Genomic DNA, 17,442 nt, shown 5'->3' with positions numbered 1-17,442 from the left:
AGAAATTTCAAGAAATTGCTGAAAAAAATACAGAAAAGTTGAACCGTATTGAGAAGTCACATGAACAATTGGTTGTTGAAAACACACATTTCAAAAACTTGTTATCACAGACTAAAAGGGAACAAACATCCTTGCTGGCGGCCTGCGCATTGATGGCTGGTGCCTTATATCCTCTGTATAGCCGATCATCTGCCTTATCCACACAGAGAGATTTTCTCCAGGAGCAGGTCAACACCTTTGAGTTGTTAAAATTGGAAGTTAGAACTCTAGCCCAGGCTTTGTCAATTGTAGAGGAAAAGAAGCAAGAGGAAGCCAAGATGAAGAAAAAAGCATTCAAAGGATTAATACGTGTATTCCGGAAAGGTGTTATTGCAATTTTGGCAGCAAACAGACTCAAGATTTTGGGCCAGTCGTGTGCCTCTCTTTTTACCTGGATGGAGAGTTTCAAAGAAGGCATAGGCATGTTAGTGTGTACAGGAGAGCCCAAAGACAAGCATAAATTTCCAAGTAAGATAATTTGTGCTTTTAAAAATCTGAGTCGAATGTAAGTGACATACGAAGTGAATATGTTGGGCAAAAACATAAAAAAATCATTTACAATGTCAAATCATGTAACATATGTACATACATATGTAGATATGTATATGTGTATGAATAAGTGTGTATTTATAAATTAGGCTTTAATGTTTTGTTATAAACATTAAAATATAAAGAAAGTAGCAAATATATATGATTTCAACTTTGTCTAGCTTTATTATATTTGAATGCTCTTTTGACAGTAAATTGAAAAGTTTGTACAGCGATTTTTCAAGAAAGTCAATCCAGAAACTCTTCCCTATTTAAAATTAATTAGCATAATTTACTTTCACTTTCTTTGAATTAGTATAAAATGATCAGAGTTAAAAATCTGTTGAAGAATTGAATGAAAATGAAACTAATGTAAGTTTTATAGCTAACTTTTTTGAATGCTTGACTATTCTGAGGAAACAATTATTTCAGTTTTTAACTTTTCAAAAGCAAGCTATTAAGTAAGTAGAGCTAAATAAAATTTCCTTCTCCCTTTTCTTTTATGATATCAGTTACCATTATCTATAGAGAGGAGTTAATAAAATGCCTGTTTGTTTCATGATCAAATACATTATTTGACTTCTCTTATATGGAAAAATTGAACCGTAAATAAAGTCAATAAAATCTCACATCTATTGTAGACTTCTCTGCACTAGGTGAAGTTCTACATACAAATTTTGATCTACTTCTTAAATAGCTAAATATTGCCATAATTTTTAAACGGATTTTAATAAATTTTTGTAGAATTGCATAATGGATTTTTTTCTGTTTTTGCAGAACATCAAAAGGAGCAGTTACGTTGTTTGCGAACTCTCAGTTGGCTCACCAGTTCTGACCTTCTTGCTGCAATAATCAGTTCTATGGCTGAGTTACAGGAAGCTATTAGTAAAACAGGTATGATTCCCCTTTTTATGTCCTTGCAAAATACATTTAAAAAGAAAATGTCCAGAAATTCTTTATGGTACAAATTCTAATAAACCGTCAAGGAAGAAAATGTATTTGTTTTTATCTTTCTTTTATTCAGGTACAGAGAGATTACTAAATCTATATTTAATGAAGTAGTGAATTAATGTAATTTTTGATGTTAATTTTGTCTTTATGGGGAAATTAAATGACACTTCTTGGTGAATACATTCACCTTTTTTTTTCCTTTGTGATATGCTTTTCCTATGGAAAACTCATCATTAGCTTTTTTATTAAGTACTACTGGTAATAGTCTTTCAAATTTTAATCTTTCTTCTGTTTCTGGCCATGTGCTTTAGAAATCCAAATAATAACTGAATCAGTAGAAAATTTTTCTCCCTCATTTGGCAACATGTTTTTATTTTTTCTATTTAATTTTAAATAGAGTTAATTTAAATAGTCTTCTCCTTTCCACTAGGTGTGAAGCCACCTATAACCAGTGATTTCCAAAGGTCTAAAATGCAAGTTTATTTTTTCATGACTCAGATTGCGTGGCATGTTTGTGTGAAAGGTTCAATGAAAACTAATTTCTCCACACTTAAAGAGTAACATACAGTTACCTACTGCTTAAGCTATGTCATTGGACTAATTATGGTCGTTTCAGACACATTAATAGAAAAAAATGTATAGTAGACTTGTTAATACTTGCCTGCATAATGGAATATTCTAAGTATTAATGAAATGATAATTTGGGATGTAATTTAATTCTTCAGACAATTCTGTTGTGTAAATATAGATCATGTATTGTGATTTCAAACATGTAAACTAGGCTCTTATAGTACAAAACTTATGATCCGAAGATTATTTTTAGGTTGTGGCCATAAATGTTGGTAAGAAATATGCATATTTTAATGTATCGGCAAAATCTCAACATACTGGGTTTGGAGTCTGAAATAAAAGTGCAAATAAATATATTTTAAGAATGTTGGTATTATAACTTCAAAGCAAAATTGTAACATCCTTGAAAGAACTTAATAAATTTTTGGGTTTAGTTTAATAAACAGATGATTTTTGTTAGTCATATTTTTTCAGGTATGTGGACCTAAAAGTAGATTGGTTTCTTAAGCTATAATCTTATTTATATTATTACTTTATTTAATGCATTTTTTAATCACTGTGCTATATGCTTGAGGAGATGAAAGAAAAAGATGTGACTTGATCGATCTTCTAGAAAATATACATAATGGTCATAAGAATAAGAGCGACAACTCATGAACAACTTAGGCAGAATGTAATCAAGGATTGGATGAGAAAGTACAGGCTTTAAATGTAAGAATACGCAGAAGGTAAAGCTCAATGTGGGCTTATGAGTATTGGGAAGGCTTCAGGGACTAGTGATTTAGTTGGGCCTAGAATGACAGTAAGTTAGAGAGGAGAGCTGGCATTCAGCTGCAGGGTATAGCTTAAGCAGAGATGTAGAGGTGGGAATAAGCATAGAATGGGAAGAAGGGACATTCAAGAGGTGAGAACGTAAATCCATGCCTAGCAGGTCTGACTTATGGATAAAATATACTGTCTACTCTAACCATATTGGGAAGTAGTGGGGGAAAGGGTAGATCATTGCCATGGGATCAGATTGTTGATTTATGAAAGTAGGCAGCGATTTCCCCTGAGCACATTTTCTAAAAGTAGCCCCTTGTAACATTTTTAAGTTAAAATATTGACAAAATTTTTATTCAGACCCTGATAAAAATATGTGTAGGTAAGACCTGTGAAGTAGAAGGTAGACCAAGAGTGGTGTTTTAAGTGCTTGCCTATCTCTAGGAGCAAGCTGTCTTTGATGTTAGAACCTGGTATGCCTCTAGCTTGAGGAAATAGCAAGTTCAGGAAGACTTATTTTTAGGCAAGCCTAAAAGGATATGGTCCAGGCAGATAGATAATTGTTACTGAACTAGTACAAAAATGATCAGTGTGGATCTTCTCCAGTGACTAGCTGGGCTTATAGAATAATTCTTTCAAAACATGATGAAGGGTTAATGTATTGTTATCTAGGCAATTGTGTTTTCATTTTTAAATGTATCCTAGTAGAAATTTTAGATATTTTAGCAGAAAAGGTGGGAAAATATTTTCAAAGTCTATGAGTGATTATCAACAGATAAGGGTAATAAATGTAAAGCCATAACAGTTTATACAGTCATGTTGAGTTTATAGTTTAAGTGTCTGAAAAATCTAAATAGGTAATCATTATTGAGTAGTAGAAAGAGCATTGCTTTGAACAAGACAGACTTGATATTATATTCAGCATTGCTAGTTATTAGTTGTGTGAAATTGGGCAAGTTACTTAACTTTACTGGGCCTCACACTCTTTTCCCATAAATGAAGATGGTATCGTCTTCCCCATTGTTATGAGGAAATAATGAGATAATGCTTGTTGAATATTTTGTACGGTATCTGGTACATAGTGGGTGCTAAAAAATATTGTTGTTCCCTTACCACCCATCTCACCATGAAAGTAGCATTTAGCATTAATGAACATGAATACACACACGCCTACCTGTATACATTTTTAGACTACTAATGATTAATTTTCTGTTCTAAAATTGCTAAATTGCTGTACAGTGGAGGCAACATAGTGTAGGGTTAAGCAGGTATTCTGCCTGACTTTGAATACTGACTCTGATGCTAGCCACATGACATGGGCAAGTTATTTAAACTCTGTTTCCCAGTTTCTTTATTTGTAGAGTGGGAATAGTAAGTTTTACCTAGCTCAGAGTTTAGAGGACTAAATGAGTTCATTTGTAAAGTGCTTAGAATGCCTTTGTTTACTCTTCCACATACTTTTCTTAGTTCAGATATCGGTCTTCATTAAGATTTATTGCATTAACTGAATAATAATGAAGAAATTTCATAAAAATTTAGAGTAAATAAAATGAAAATACATTAGTTTATCTTAAAATTTCAAGACCATTTACACGTCTCATACAGCTCCAACTTGTTAAAACATGGTTCTGTTATAAATTAGTATACGTATAAAGATCAGGAAGAAATTTCTTCCTCTGAATATAATGACATTGGATGTTTGGGGGCATCACAGGTTTTCTTTCTTTGTACCTAATAGAAGACCCCCACTTAGAGCAGCTTATTCATATAAGGTTTTTTTTTCCTCCCAAATAGTAAGTCTGGAGGTAGGTAGAAATCCAGACTATGTCTTTCTGCTAAGCCAGTAGCATCTTCGTGTTTATGCCTCCTAGTTTTAAGCTGGTCACTCTACTTTTAGGCATCAGGATTGTATTTGTGCAGGAAGGAGAAGGGAGGGACACAATGTGAAGACAGTCATACATTGCTGGTGAGAATAAAAAATGTTATAGCTGCTTTGGGAAAGAGTGGCATTTCCTCAAAATATTAAACATAGAGTTATCATTTGAACAAGCAATTCCCCTTCTAGGTATATATCCAAGAGAAATGAAAACATATATGTACAAAAACTTGTGCATGAATGTTTACTGCAGCATAATGCATAGTCAAGAAATGGAAACAAACTCAAATGTCCATCAACTGATAAATGGGTAATGGACAGATATCCAAACAATAAAATATAATTGGGCCATAAAGAGTAATGAAGTACTGATGCTTGCTACAACATGGATGAACCATGAAAGCCATATGCTACATCACAAAAGATTGTATATAATATGATTCCATTTATTTGAAATCACATATCATATTATTCCATTTATTTGGAATATGCAGATTAGGCAAATCTAGAGACAGAAAGTACATTAGGGGCTGCCTAAGGCTGGGGAGGGGTTGGGGTTATGGGAAGTGGCTGCTAATAGATATGGAGTTTCTTTTGGGGGTGACTAAAATTTTATAAAATTGCTTGTGGTGACGACTGCATAACTGTGATTATATTAAAAACCATGGATTTGTACACTTTAAATGGGTACGTTATATTGTGTGTGAATTATATCTCAAGAAAATTGTTAAAAATATGAAGACATGTGTTGCTGAATATATCACTTTATATCAGGAAGGCAAAAGCTTTCCCAAAAGCTTCCCCAGCAGACTTTTGCTGTTGTTTCATTGGCCTGGCCTGAGCTTGTTTCATTGGCCTGAGCTGAGTCATTCACATGATTCTCCCTAGATGACTACCTGGAGATTGACAAAAGAGAAGGAAGAGTTTGTGCATGGAATGAATCAGCTAATCAACATCTGAAGTAGAGAAGATTGTTTTTGTTTGTTCTTTTTTTTCAAATTACTTCCGCTTCTACTACCTCCATTATACAAGAAAACAGGTCAATTCAGAAAACTTGGAAAAGAAATAAATCAGAGAACAATAACAAAACAAAAACAAACGTATTTCCCCATCATATAGGGATAGTTAATGTAAGCATTTTTATGTGTTCTTATGTGTTCTTCCAATCTGTTTTATCCGTCTTTCTCTCTCTATCCATTCACCCTTCCTTCCTCCCTTCATGCCACCTACTCATCCATCCACTAGCAGACTAACAAATGATGTAAATGATATCATAGGCTACATACTCTTTAATATCTTCATTTAAAAATTATTCCGAAATACCCTCAAACTTATGGAAAAGTTGCAAGTAGTTCACAACAGAGAATTCTGTTTCCTGAATGGCCTGAGAGCAGGTTGCTTACTTGATGCCCCATCACTCCCTCGTATTATAGCATGTATTTCAAAGACATTCTTCTGCGTAACCAGAGTACAATGATCAACATCAGGAAACCAACATTGATACATTACTACCATTCAGACTCCATTCAACTTCCCCTATTTGTCCCAACCACGTCATTTTTAGCAAGAGGATCTGGTTTAGAATTATGTGTTGCATTTAGTCATGTCTCTTTAGTCTTCTTCAGTATGGAAGAGTTCCTCAGTTTTTCCTTGACCATCGTGACCTTGAAGATTACAAGCCAGTTATTTGTAGAATATCCCTTAATTTTGATTTGTTTGTTTCCTCATGATCAGATTTAGCTTATGCATTTTCAGCAAGAATATCACAGAAGTGATGCTGTGCTTTGCTTATGATAAACTATCATAGCTATAGTTTAAAAAATATCATACTTTTTGAGGATTTTTCTCTATTTCTGTTAATAATCTTCTAGAGAATGATTGTAATGTCTGGGTAATATATATCAGTTGGGCATTCCTTCATCTATTTAACCAATTTACAAAAGGAGGTTTTCATCATAGGGCAGGTATCAAGAATACCAGTTCAGCTTTGATTTGCAATTGATTCCTTGTCCCTTGAATCATCTAATACTATGAATAGTATCTTAATTCTTTCAACCATGTGGGAAATTGAAATGGCAAAATCTTGGGAAAGTCTATTTAGGAAATGTGAAAATTCTGAAATGAAAGAGGATATTTCTTAGAACTCTGATTTTTCTTCTCTGTTCCTTCTGTCTTTTTGAAGAACTTGCTGAAAATTTAAATCATATTACATGTCAGGACTACCTATTGATGGCATCATTGTCACTTTTTTCTTTTTATTTACAATATTGTGTTAGTTTCTGGTGTACAGCAAAGTGATTCATATATATATATATATATATATATAAATCTTTTTCATATTCTTTTCCATCGTAGTTTATTACAAGATATTGAATATAGTTCCCTGTGCTATACAGTAGGACCTTGTTGCTTACCTAGTTTATCTCTAGTAATCTGTATCTGCTAATCGCAAACTCCTGACTTATCCCTCCCTCCCTTCCCCTTTGGTAACCATAAGTTTGTTTTCTATGTCTGTGAATCTGTTTCTATTTTGTAAATAAGTTCATCTGCATCATATTTTAGATTCTACATGTAAGTGATATTGTATGGTATTTGTCTTTCTCTTTCTGACTTACTTCGCTTAGCATGATAATCTCTAGCTCCGTCCATGTTGCTGCAAATGGCATTATCTCATTCATTTTCACTTTTTTCTTTTTAGCTCCAGGAAAACTAGTACATGTATGGCAATAGCAAGTAGTAGCTTTTAATATATTAAATAGTAACTATTGCTTCTCCTATTATCATTGTTCAAAAAAAATCAGTAAATTACTCTTTTGAAAAGTTAGGTGCTTATCTTTTTAGAGTAAGTTCTGAATTATACTATTAACTAATTAGGAGAGAAAGTTTTAAAATTGTCTAGGAGAGAAAATGAAACATGTTGGATATGCAGTAGAATATGGATTAAGAACCTGGATTCTAGATTTGAATCTGGGTTCCAGTGCTTACTATGTGTGTGACATTGGGAAAATCATTTCATCCTTCTTCATCCATCTGTAAAATTTGGCTAAGGGTGGTTCCTAGCTCATAGAGTTATTAGGAGTAAATGTAACTTTCTCAACCAAGTCCCTTGTATATGTAATTGTCCAATAAATGTTGTGTTATCTCTTTTTTGTGCACTGACATTTCAGTGGAACCTGTATATTAGTTTATCCCTTTTTGTGAAACTGGAAGTTCAATAGTGGTAGCTTGAATTCATTGCTCAGAAAATGAGGTGTTTGCTAAAGGTAGATGCCACTGCTGCCTTCTTAAACTTTGACGGTGTATTTACAGGCAGTGGGCAAAGACCCGAGTTTCCATGTTTCTCTGTAAATACTGGACAGGTGGCAACCTTCTTGCTTTCATTAAAGTGTTTGCCCACTTGAGATAAATGACCTCTTCCAGGTATCCAAATGGTGTGCCTGCAAGAGATCATTTACCTCAAACAGGGGAGAATGTTACTTCCACTGAAGGGCTGGGATATCAATCATTATAGGAGTGGACTAAGGAACCCTATAGATAGCTGAGCATTTTTATATGACTTGTTCAGACTGAATTTCTCGAGATAGAAACAATTGTGCTGATTTGCTTTGAAATATCTCTGAACAAATACAGGAGTAGATGGTTATGAGTAGAATGGTCATCCATTTTCTTACACATTTACGCATTTCAATTATAATTGAATTTTTATTATCTAGAGGATAGATGACTCAAATATACATGCTCCTGCTATTACTACTCACAGCTTTCTTTCATCGTATACTTTGAGTTAACTTTGTAGAGGTCATAGCAGCTCTTCCAGGTAAAACTCAGAAATCTAGGTTGTATTCGGCACAACACTGAGGTTTCATATTAGGAAGTTCAAAACAGTAAATAAAGATACTTGTATTAATAAGTAGTTATTAGTATATATTTGAAAGCTTAAAGGCTTTAGTGAATCCTAACAAAGAATAAAAAGAGATGTGTTACTCCAAGTGTGGTTGTCGACCAGCAGCATCAGCATTAACTGTGGGGTGTTGGAAATGCACAGTCTCAGACCCCATTCCAGAGCTATTCAGCCAGAATCTGCATTTTAACAAGATGATTTATAACCACAGTAAAGTGTGAGAAGAAGTAGTTTAGAGAATTTTGTTATACACATAATTTCACTCATATCTGAAATTGAAATAAGTACAATCTGACCGTGGATCATTTTTAGTACTTGAGCTATTAGTGTCTATTTTGAGCCACATTTAACTTACTGACTTTTATTTTGTGACTTTTAAAATTATTATTCTTGCATTTTCCCATATTTTTTCAAACATTTTATTCTGAGAATTTTCAAGCATATGGAAAATGTGAAAGAAGTTTTGTTTTCTAAATTAAAATTTATTTGCCTATCATTCTTAAGAACAATTTTTGAATGAATAATTTATCCTTGGAAGTGTTCATGACTGTGTAAAATTCCAGTGTCACAATTTTCATAGAATACATTTATTTGTTAAAATAATATACAAAATCAAAATTATTTTAAGAAACATATATGAGGCTTTAACATATTTTGCAACTTATAAGCAGTTTGTAGAAAACTTTTAAGACCCTTTTCTTAGAAGATTTAGTTGAATATCCAGATACCGTCTAACAAAATGACACAATTATTTTTTAAGATTTTTGTAAAAGAAAAAATTTCCTCTCAGATCTATTCTAAAATAATACATGTATATTTAAAAATATTTTAAACCTCCACCTTGTTCCAGAAAAAAAATTATGGCAGCTTACAGGTATTTGTAAAATATCACTGTAAGATAGCTCTTGTAATCTCCCTGAGAGTATGATTAATATTTGTGTCTACTTCTTTCAAGTTGTTTTGTGTGTATTTCAATATGACTGGGTCATTTTATGTACCATTTTTCATTGTTCTTTTTCTCGCACTTATTTTAAATGGCTATAATAATCGTACCATCTCATTGGCTATTGTAATGGTTTCAACGAGTTATTGCATGTTGGCAGTGCTTGGTTTGTCACATATCTTTGTAAAAGCAGCAGTATTGTTCCTCATTTCCTACTCTTTAGCTCGGTATACAAGACCTTTCTTGATCTGATTCTCAGTTTAGCTAAACTGAGCTGCATGTTGTTCTGCAGATATAAGATGCTTTCTTATTTCTCCAAACATACGGAGCAAACCATTAATACTTCTTTTGCTACTAAACCCTAAGAGGAATTTATTACGTGGATTATCATATTGAAAATATTGAATAACATTCACAGTTTATATCTTTTTTTTTTTTTTTCCGATACGCGGGCCTCCCACTGCTGCGGCCTCTCCCGCCGTGGAGCACAGGCTCTGGACGCGCAGGCCCAGCAGCCATGCCCCACGGGCCCAGCCGCTCCGCGGCACGCGAGATCCCCCCGGACCGGGGCACGAACCCGCGCCCCCCGCATCGGCAAGCGGACCCCCAACCACTGCGCCAACAGGGAAGCCCCACAGTTTATATCTTTAAAGGCTACTTCATAGAAGATGCAGAAGTTTTTTTCTTGTTAGTGTTGCTTATGTTCTTCTTCAGTGAAAACTGAGAGCGTATTATGTTATGGTTCTCTGAGTAGAGTAGTCCAGGTATGCAGCTTTCTTATTATTTAAGTTGACGGAGAAGTAGAGGCTGAAGGATATAGTTTTATGATTGTGTAGTATATTCCTTAGATAAGGGATCTCTTAATCTGGGGTTCATAGAACCCTTCTCAAAATGGTCCATGGATAGAATTCAGAGGGGGAGCATCTGTAGACTTGGATGGAAAATAATTGTCTTGTTTCACTAACCATTAATGAACATTTCCTTCAATTATGAATGGTGATGACAGACCATGATAATATTAGCAGCATGGTGACTTATTTACTAATAGAAATAACAGATATTTTCAAGTTGTAATACAGTTGTTGCAGCTATCTTCAGATATTGTTTATGCTCATCTTTGATGATCAGTAATCATGAGGCTCATCACATACATGGTATGTAATCACAGTCTTCTATGTACAGATGGATGCTGGTGCAATGTAGCTGGCCATGTATCAGGACGATTGTACACCTAGTAGTTGTTCATCCATCCAGTTGAGCTTCTATATTCTTCATGTCTGTGTTGCTTTCCAGTATTCCCTAAGTACAAAATTCTGTGATTTCTTTGAAAGTGCAACCTGCAAGCACCTGGAAACACTTTAGAACTCTTTCAAAAGTGCTACTTAAGTTCCTTCTATCTTTATAGCATCAAATTTGAACCATAGATTCACAATCGTTTTTCTTTCTTACATAAACGTATTGAATAAGTTGACCTAGCCAAAGATGAACTCACTGACTTTTGAACAAAAAACTTTCCACAATAGGTTTTCTTTTTTTTTTAATTTTACTTTTTTTTTTTTTTTGCGGTACGCGAGCCTCTCACTGTTGTGGCCTCTCCTGTTGCGGAGTACAGGCTCCGGACGCGCAGGCTCAGCGGCCACGGCTCACGGGCCCAGCCGCTCCGCGGCATGTGGGATCTTCCCGGACCCGGGCACGAACCCGTGTCCCCTACATCGGCAGGTGGACTCTCAACCACTGCGCCACCAGGGAAGCGCCTAAATTTTACGTTTTTATTTAAGTATAGTTGATTTACAATGCTGTGTTATTTTCAAGTGTACAGCAAATTGATTCAGTTTTTTGTATATATATATATATATATATATATATATATATATATATATATATTCTTTTCCCTTATAGGTTATTACAAAATACTGAGTGTAGTTCCCTGTGCTATACAGTTGGTCCTTGTTGGTTGTCTATTTTATATATAGTAGTGTGTATATGTTAAGAATTTAAGAGTCTTGGAGTACTCTAGTATTTTTTGAGAGATGCCTACCTATACCTTGTAAAGTGAACTATAGGAACTTTAATTACATTTGCAGCAGTATATATTTGTGGATCAGGATTTTAATCACTTCTAAATATAAAAAAATAAAAATATTTGATGTCCAGCATGACATGTTTGATGCCTTCATAAAGATCACTTCATAGTTCAATATTCTTAGTTTGGCTAAGCAACAACTTTCACTATGCTATGTCTTTTTTTTTTTTTTTTTTTTTGCTGTACACGGGCCTCTCACAGTTGTGGCCTCTCCCGTTGCGGAGCACGGGCTCCGGACGCGCAGGCTCAGTGGCCATGGCTCACGGGCCCAGCCGCTCTGCAGCATGTGGGATCTTCCCAGACCGGGGCACGAACGCGTGTCCCCTGCATCGGCAGGTGGACTCTCAACTACTGCGCCACCAGGGAAGCCCTATGCTATGTCTTTTAAAAAAATTTCAGTCTATATTTTAAATGTATTGTCTTATGCATAATATATTTATAATAAAACTTAAAATAGTTTGAAAACTGCATTTTAATAAAATTTGCTTCCTTTGTAACCCTACATATTTTGACTTAACATGTTTAAAAGTATTATGCTAAGAAGGGGATCCATAGGTTTTACTAGGCTATCGAGGGTATACACGGGACAAAAAATGAGCAAGAACCCCTGCTTTTTTTAAAAAAACCGGATACTATTTATTTATTTATTTATTTATTTATTTATGGCTGTGTTGGTTCTTTGTTGCTGCATGCAGGCTTTTCTCTAGTTACAGTGAGCAGGGGCTACTCTTCCTTGTGGTGCGCGGGCTTCTCATTGTGGTGGCTTCTCTTGTTGCGGAGCATGGGCTCCAGGCACACGGGCTTCAGTAGTTGTGGCACGTGGGCTCTAGAGTGCAGGCTCAGTAGTTGTGGCGCATGGGCTTAGTTGCTCCGCGGCATGTGGGATTTTCCCGGACCAGGGTTCGAATCCGTGTCCCCTGCATTGGCAGGTGGATTCTTAACCACTGCACCACCAGGGAAGTCCAAGAACCCCTGCTTTTGATAATCATTCCCCTAAATACCATTTGTCTAAGTCAAGATATGTTTTTGAGTAGTTTTATTATTGGGCATTTGTATCTATAGTATTATTTATAAATAACGCTGATAGAAACAGGAGCTACTGATTCTTAATCAGTGTTATAGATCTCCTCTCCACATTGCCTAACACAGTGCCTTCATGCATATGAGTTGCCCTATAGCTAGCTGTTTAATGAATGAATGAGGAAGACAGTATACAGTGCTTTTTAAAATAGTTTTGTTATTTCTGGAAAAGTGTTTATGCTTTTTTAAAATTATCTAGAGGATAATTAAATTTATGCTTGGTATAAAAACTTCACACAGTATAGAAACCTGCACAGAAGAAATAAAAATCACCCAAAAGGCCATCCCCAATCATTCTTAACAGTTTAATGATTTCTACAAATCTCCCAGACATGTGTACCTACAGGTATACATACAAACACACCCAGTTTTATATGAGGGAGTCATACAATCATGCCTCATCATAATTTTTTTTCTACTCACTGGATACTAAATGTCTTTCCATGTCAATAAGGTAGGTGTACGTCATTAATTGTATTTGATCATATACTATTTCATTGTTTATATAGTTTACTCTGAAAATTCCCTGTTGATGGATATTGGCATTTTTTCATATTTTTTTACTATTTTAATTAATATTATAAAAAACTATGCTGTAATTAACATGTTTGTACATAAAATCATTTTATACTTGTGCAATTATTTCCTTGGCTAAACTCCTCAGAAATGAGTTTGCGTATTTTACGTTTGGAAAGTATTGCCAGTCTGCCTTTTGTAAAAGTTGCTTTGCATTACACTCCTATGAACACTACTGAGAGTTCTGGCTTTCTCATAATGCCTTTGGTGCACGAAGTTTTAACCGTCTTTTTTATTTTTATCAATTTGAAAGGCAAAAGAAACTATATCATTCCTTATTTGTAATTTTGACTGGTTGCAAATCTTTTCATTTGTTCTACACCCATTCATATTCTTTTACACATTGTCTCATTATGTTCATATATGGGTGTGTGTTAGTTTCTTATAGAATTATAAGAACTTGTGTATCACACATATTAGCACTTTGCCATATAGTGTAAATAATTTTTCCAGTTTGTATTTTAATTTTGTTTGTGCATTTTTATATGATTAACATTATTAATCATTTACTTTATAGTTTTTCTTTTGGTGATTTATTTAGAAAGGCTAGCCTCACCGCAGGTGGTGTTGCTCATATTTTAGTCTAGTATTTTTGATTTTTACATTAAATCTTGGATTTTGTCTGGAATTATTTTCAGAGAAGTAGTGAGGAAATTAATAATATTTATTTGTGTATGGATGACCAGCTAGCCCCAATATGTTTTAATTCCATCATCTGTCTTTTACCTAGTGAATTAAGATATGCCATTTAGTATATATTTATTATACGTACTTGGATCTATTTCCCGTCTCTCCAGTCAATTCCATTAGTCTTCCTGTCTCTTCTGGTATCGGTATCATACTGCCCTTTTCATGTGTATTTCTTGAAGTTTTAAAATATGGTAAGACATTCTCTTATTACTTTTTGAAAATAGTATTTTGGGCTTTTTTTCATAGTATTTTTAGTTTCATCTTTAGATAGAACACGGTTTTGAATCTTACCTTAATGATTGGCTCCCAAGTCTGAAAACTGATTCATATTTTCAAATTACAGCTCTTTGAAGCCATAGGCATTTTTTTGCTCAGAAGAGTGCTCTAAGATTGTGATGTGTTGGGGTCACTTGAAAGGAGTTATACATGAAAGGTATAATAGTGAAAGATGCTCCTGGAAAAGTAAGCAGGGATCAGATCATGTAGGACCTTATGAGCCATGTTTAAGGAGTTTGAAATTTATTCCCAGATCTGAAGAGATTCACTGAAGCTTAAGCAGGGGTTGTGACAAGATCCTATTTGTGTTTTAGAAGTCATTTTTTCTACGGTGGAGGATGGATTGAAGAGGGGAAATGACTGGAGAAGAGTAGGGAGACCCTTGTAAGAACATAGGTGAGACAATGCCATGATCACAGAAAAAATTGAATAGATGGTAGAAATGTGATGTGATTGGATGTGAGGGAGATGGCAAGAAAGATGGAGGTGTCAAGGATGAGAAAATGTTCCCAACTGTCTAGAACTGAGTCGAATTTTAATGCAGTTAACATTACTCGTGATTAACATTTCTAACATTATTATTACCATTAGACATTATTATTATATTCATGACTCACATTATTATTAAATTAAATAATGACATATTTACATACATATTAATTAAATAATTACTCACTATTCCCTTTTTTTCATTAAAGGCATGTTTCTCAATCTGAGTGTGAGGATTCCATTTTAATAAGAAATCACATTGTAGACTGCTCATCCCACACGATAGTTGTATTTTTAGCAGCAGTTGACTTCTGCAATGTTTCAAAGGACTTTTAATTTTATTACTAACAACATCATAAGCATATATTATTCATGCTACACATTTTTTTAGGGCTAAATAAAGGTCAAATGGCAATACTGCAGTTGAAAGTGGTGGAACTCTTATAATAACTTTTCAACCTCCCCTCCCCCCGCCTCAGGATCTGTAATTCACAGGTTTAGAACTACTGGTCAAAACAATTCTCTGTGAATTTGTTTTGAAGATTTTAACCTTAGATGTGCACTATTGCCCCTTCTATTGGAAAAGGTAGTTGCAGACCATAGAGTCCTCTTCTTTCTTGAAAGATATGCTATTAGATAGGGGAAAAGTGATTAACAAATGTATTTAGCATAAACAAGAATTTGTTAAATGTAACAAGTCAAACATTTTAACTAGTCTAGACAAGTTTAGACATGAGGAATTTTAGTGACATTTTTTCTCTTCTGTATCATTATACAAATAAATCTACAACTACGTCACTAGAGGATTTTTTTTATTTCGTCATTTATTTAATATTGAATTAATTGTACTCTATACTGTATAATGTGAAGTATATCGTAAAAATACTTCTTATTCATCAAAGCATAAAATTATGCTTTGTGCTCTTTCTGTAATTCATTGAGAGTAGCAGTCAGTAACTTAGAGTGTATGCCTCTTTCCCACTTGTTAAAAATTCAAAGGAATGCCTTATGGAATTATACTGCCACTTAATTTCACCTCTCAGAGTGGTTAGTGTCTACACAACACATTGCTGTGATATAGTAAAAAACCACTATTCATTAAAATTTAATTATAGTTGACTTTTGCTTCTAAAGGCTCTTTATCTGTGAAAACTTCATTATTTTTGTATTCCTGAAAATTTTCTAGAACAATGAGCTTTTATCTAGCTTACGTGAGATGTTTTTTTCTGACATAGAAAACCACTGATGGTTTATTGGCGTTGACCTTCTTAGTCAGTGCTGCTCTTCAGTGTCGAACCATGTGTTCTTAGAATTGTGGAACATTTTTCTCTTGCATAAAACTGGCCAAATATGCTTTTTGTGCTTATGATATAAAGACAAGATTTAAACTAACTCCCAACAGCAGAGGTTCTTGAAATGTAGAATGGTATACTACAGAATTTAAAGAGTCTCTCCGTGTTCATCATTTTACATGGATAGTATCGTAACACAAGTAATGACAGATTAAGACATGCCTAGCAGAGGAAAAACTAAATTACACGACTTTTATTAAGGCATAAATAAACCTATTAACCATTATTTGGAATACCAATTAGTAGAAAGAACACTGACAATTTTATTTATCAACATTAAATACAGTTATTAATTACAGACCTGATGAATCTAGCAGTAAGCAGGCCATGTTGGATATGCTGGGACCTTAAGTCCATTATATGAGAGGAATGATTGCCAAAATCCTACGGGGAAATGAGTAATTGTAGTTGTAAAATGTTAATTGCCTTGGAATAAGGCAAGTTATATTTTCTTGTCTGAGAATATAAATAGTGTGACATTAAAGTAATAAGCTTCAGTAGTTGTAAATAGAAAATGAATTTGTTAGGTTTTAAAACAAAGAAAGGAGTGATGATGATTTTTTAGTGTCATAGTGTTCAGTATGAATGACATACTGTAAATACATGCAGATTTTCTTTAGATACATTATTTAGTAGGTGGGCTATTTCTTACATAGTGAAAGTTGATATAGGCGGGGACTTCTTGAATGGATTACTACAGGTGGATGGGAATGATATAACTGAGAAAATATTTTCATTGTGTTGTGACTGGCAGTGTTGTGAAATGAACAAGAGACAATTCTTATTTTTCTGTGCTTTTTTTCTTTTTCTTTGAAGATCCAAATTCCAGAATTTGTGGACATTTGCTTATAGGAGCAGCCAAGAGTTCTTTTGCAAAACTCATGGATAAAATTAATCTGGCAATGGACAGTATACCTTTGCACAGGAGCAGGAGTATTAGATATGTGGAAAAAGATTCCCTGGTTCAGAGGCTGGCCCGTGGACTTCATAAAGTAAACACACTGGCCCTGAAATACGGTCTATGTGGCCACATGCCCATTTTGGTATGTATGCAATTTCATTAAATAGGGATTTTAGGACTTGTAAATTTAATTCCGAATCACATTTATTTGTAGTTTATATTAGTTGTACACGAGTGTATGTAGATTTCTTTTAGATTTCATGTAATAGTTTAATATGATAAATAAAAGAACTTCCAAATAAGTGTCCGTAATATCAAAATACAAAAGTTCTGGCACGAGTTCTGAATTAACTGTTCTGTATGAGTATACTGCAACAGAATTGTGTGAGACATAAACAATTATCTTTTCTGTTTTGTAGCCATCT

At 34.2% G+C, this 17,442-nt stretch overlaps 1 protein-coding gene across 8 annotated transcripts in view; it reads left to right on the top strand.

Moving 5' to 3' along the window:
• CCDC171 (coiled-coil domain containing 171) overlaps positions 1 to 17,442 on the top strand; it is a 359,813-nt gene that overhangs the window by 187,287 nt on the left and 155,084 nt on the right. For all 8 annotated transcript variants that reach the window (XM_049710683.1, XM_049710685.1, XM_049710687.1 and 5 more), the window contains 3 exons: positions 3 to 507; positions 1,345 to 1,461; positions 16,933 to 17,159. In XM_049710683.1, coding sequence (XP_049566640.1) covers positions 3 to 507; positions 1,345 to 1,461; positions 16,933 to 17,159 — 849 coding nt within the window. The remainder of the gene's footprint in view (positions 1 to 2; positions 508 to 1,344; positions 1,462 to 16,932; positions 17,160 to 17,442) is intronic.

The sequence above is a fragment of the Orcinus orca genome, chromosome 6 (assembly GCF_937001465.1).
Source record: "Orcinus orca chromosome 6, mOrcOrc1.1, whole genome shotgun sequence".
NCBI lineage: Eukaryota > Metazoa > Chordata > Mammalia > Artiodactyla > Delphinidae > Orcinus > Orcinus orca.
The sequence above is the reverse complement of the archived record's forward strand: the minus strand, read 5'-3'. Positions and strand labels throughout refer to the sequence as shown.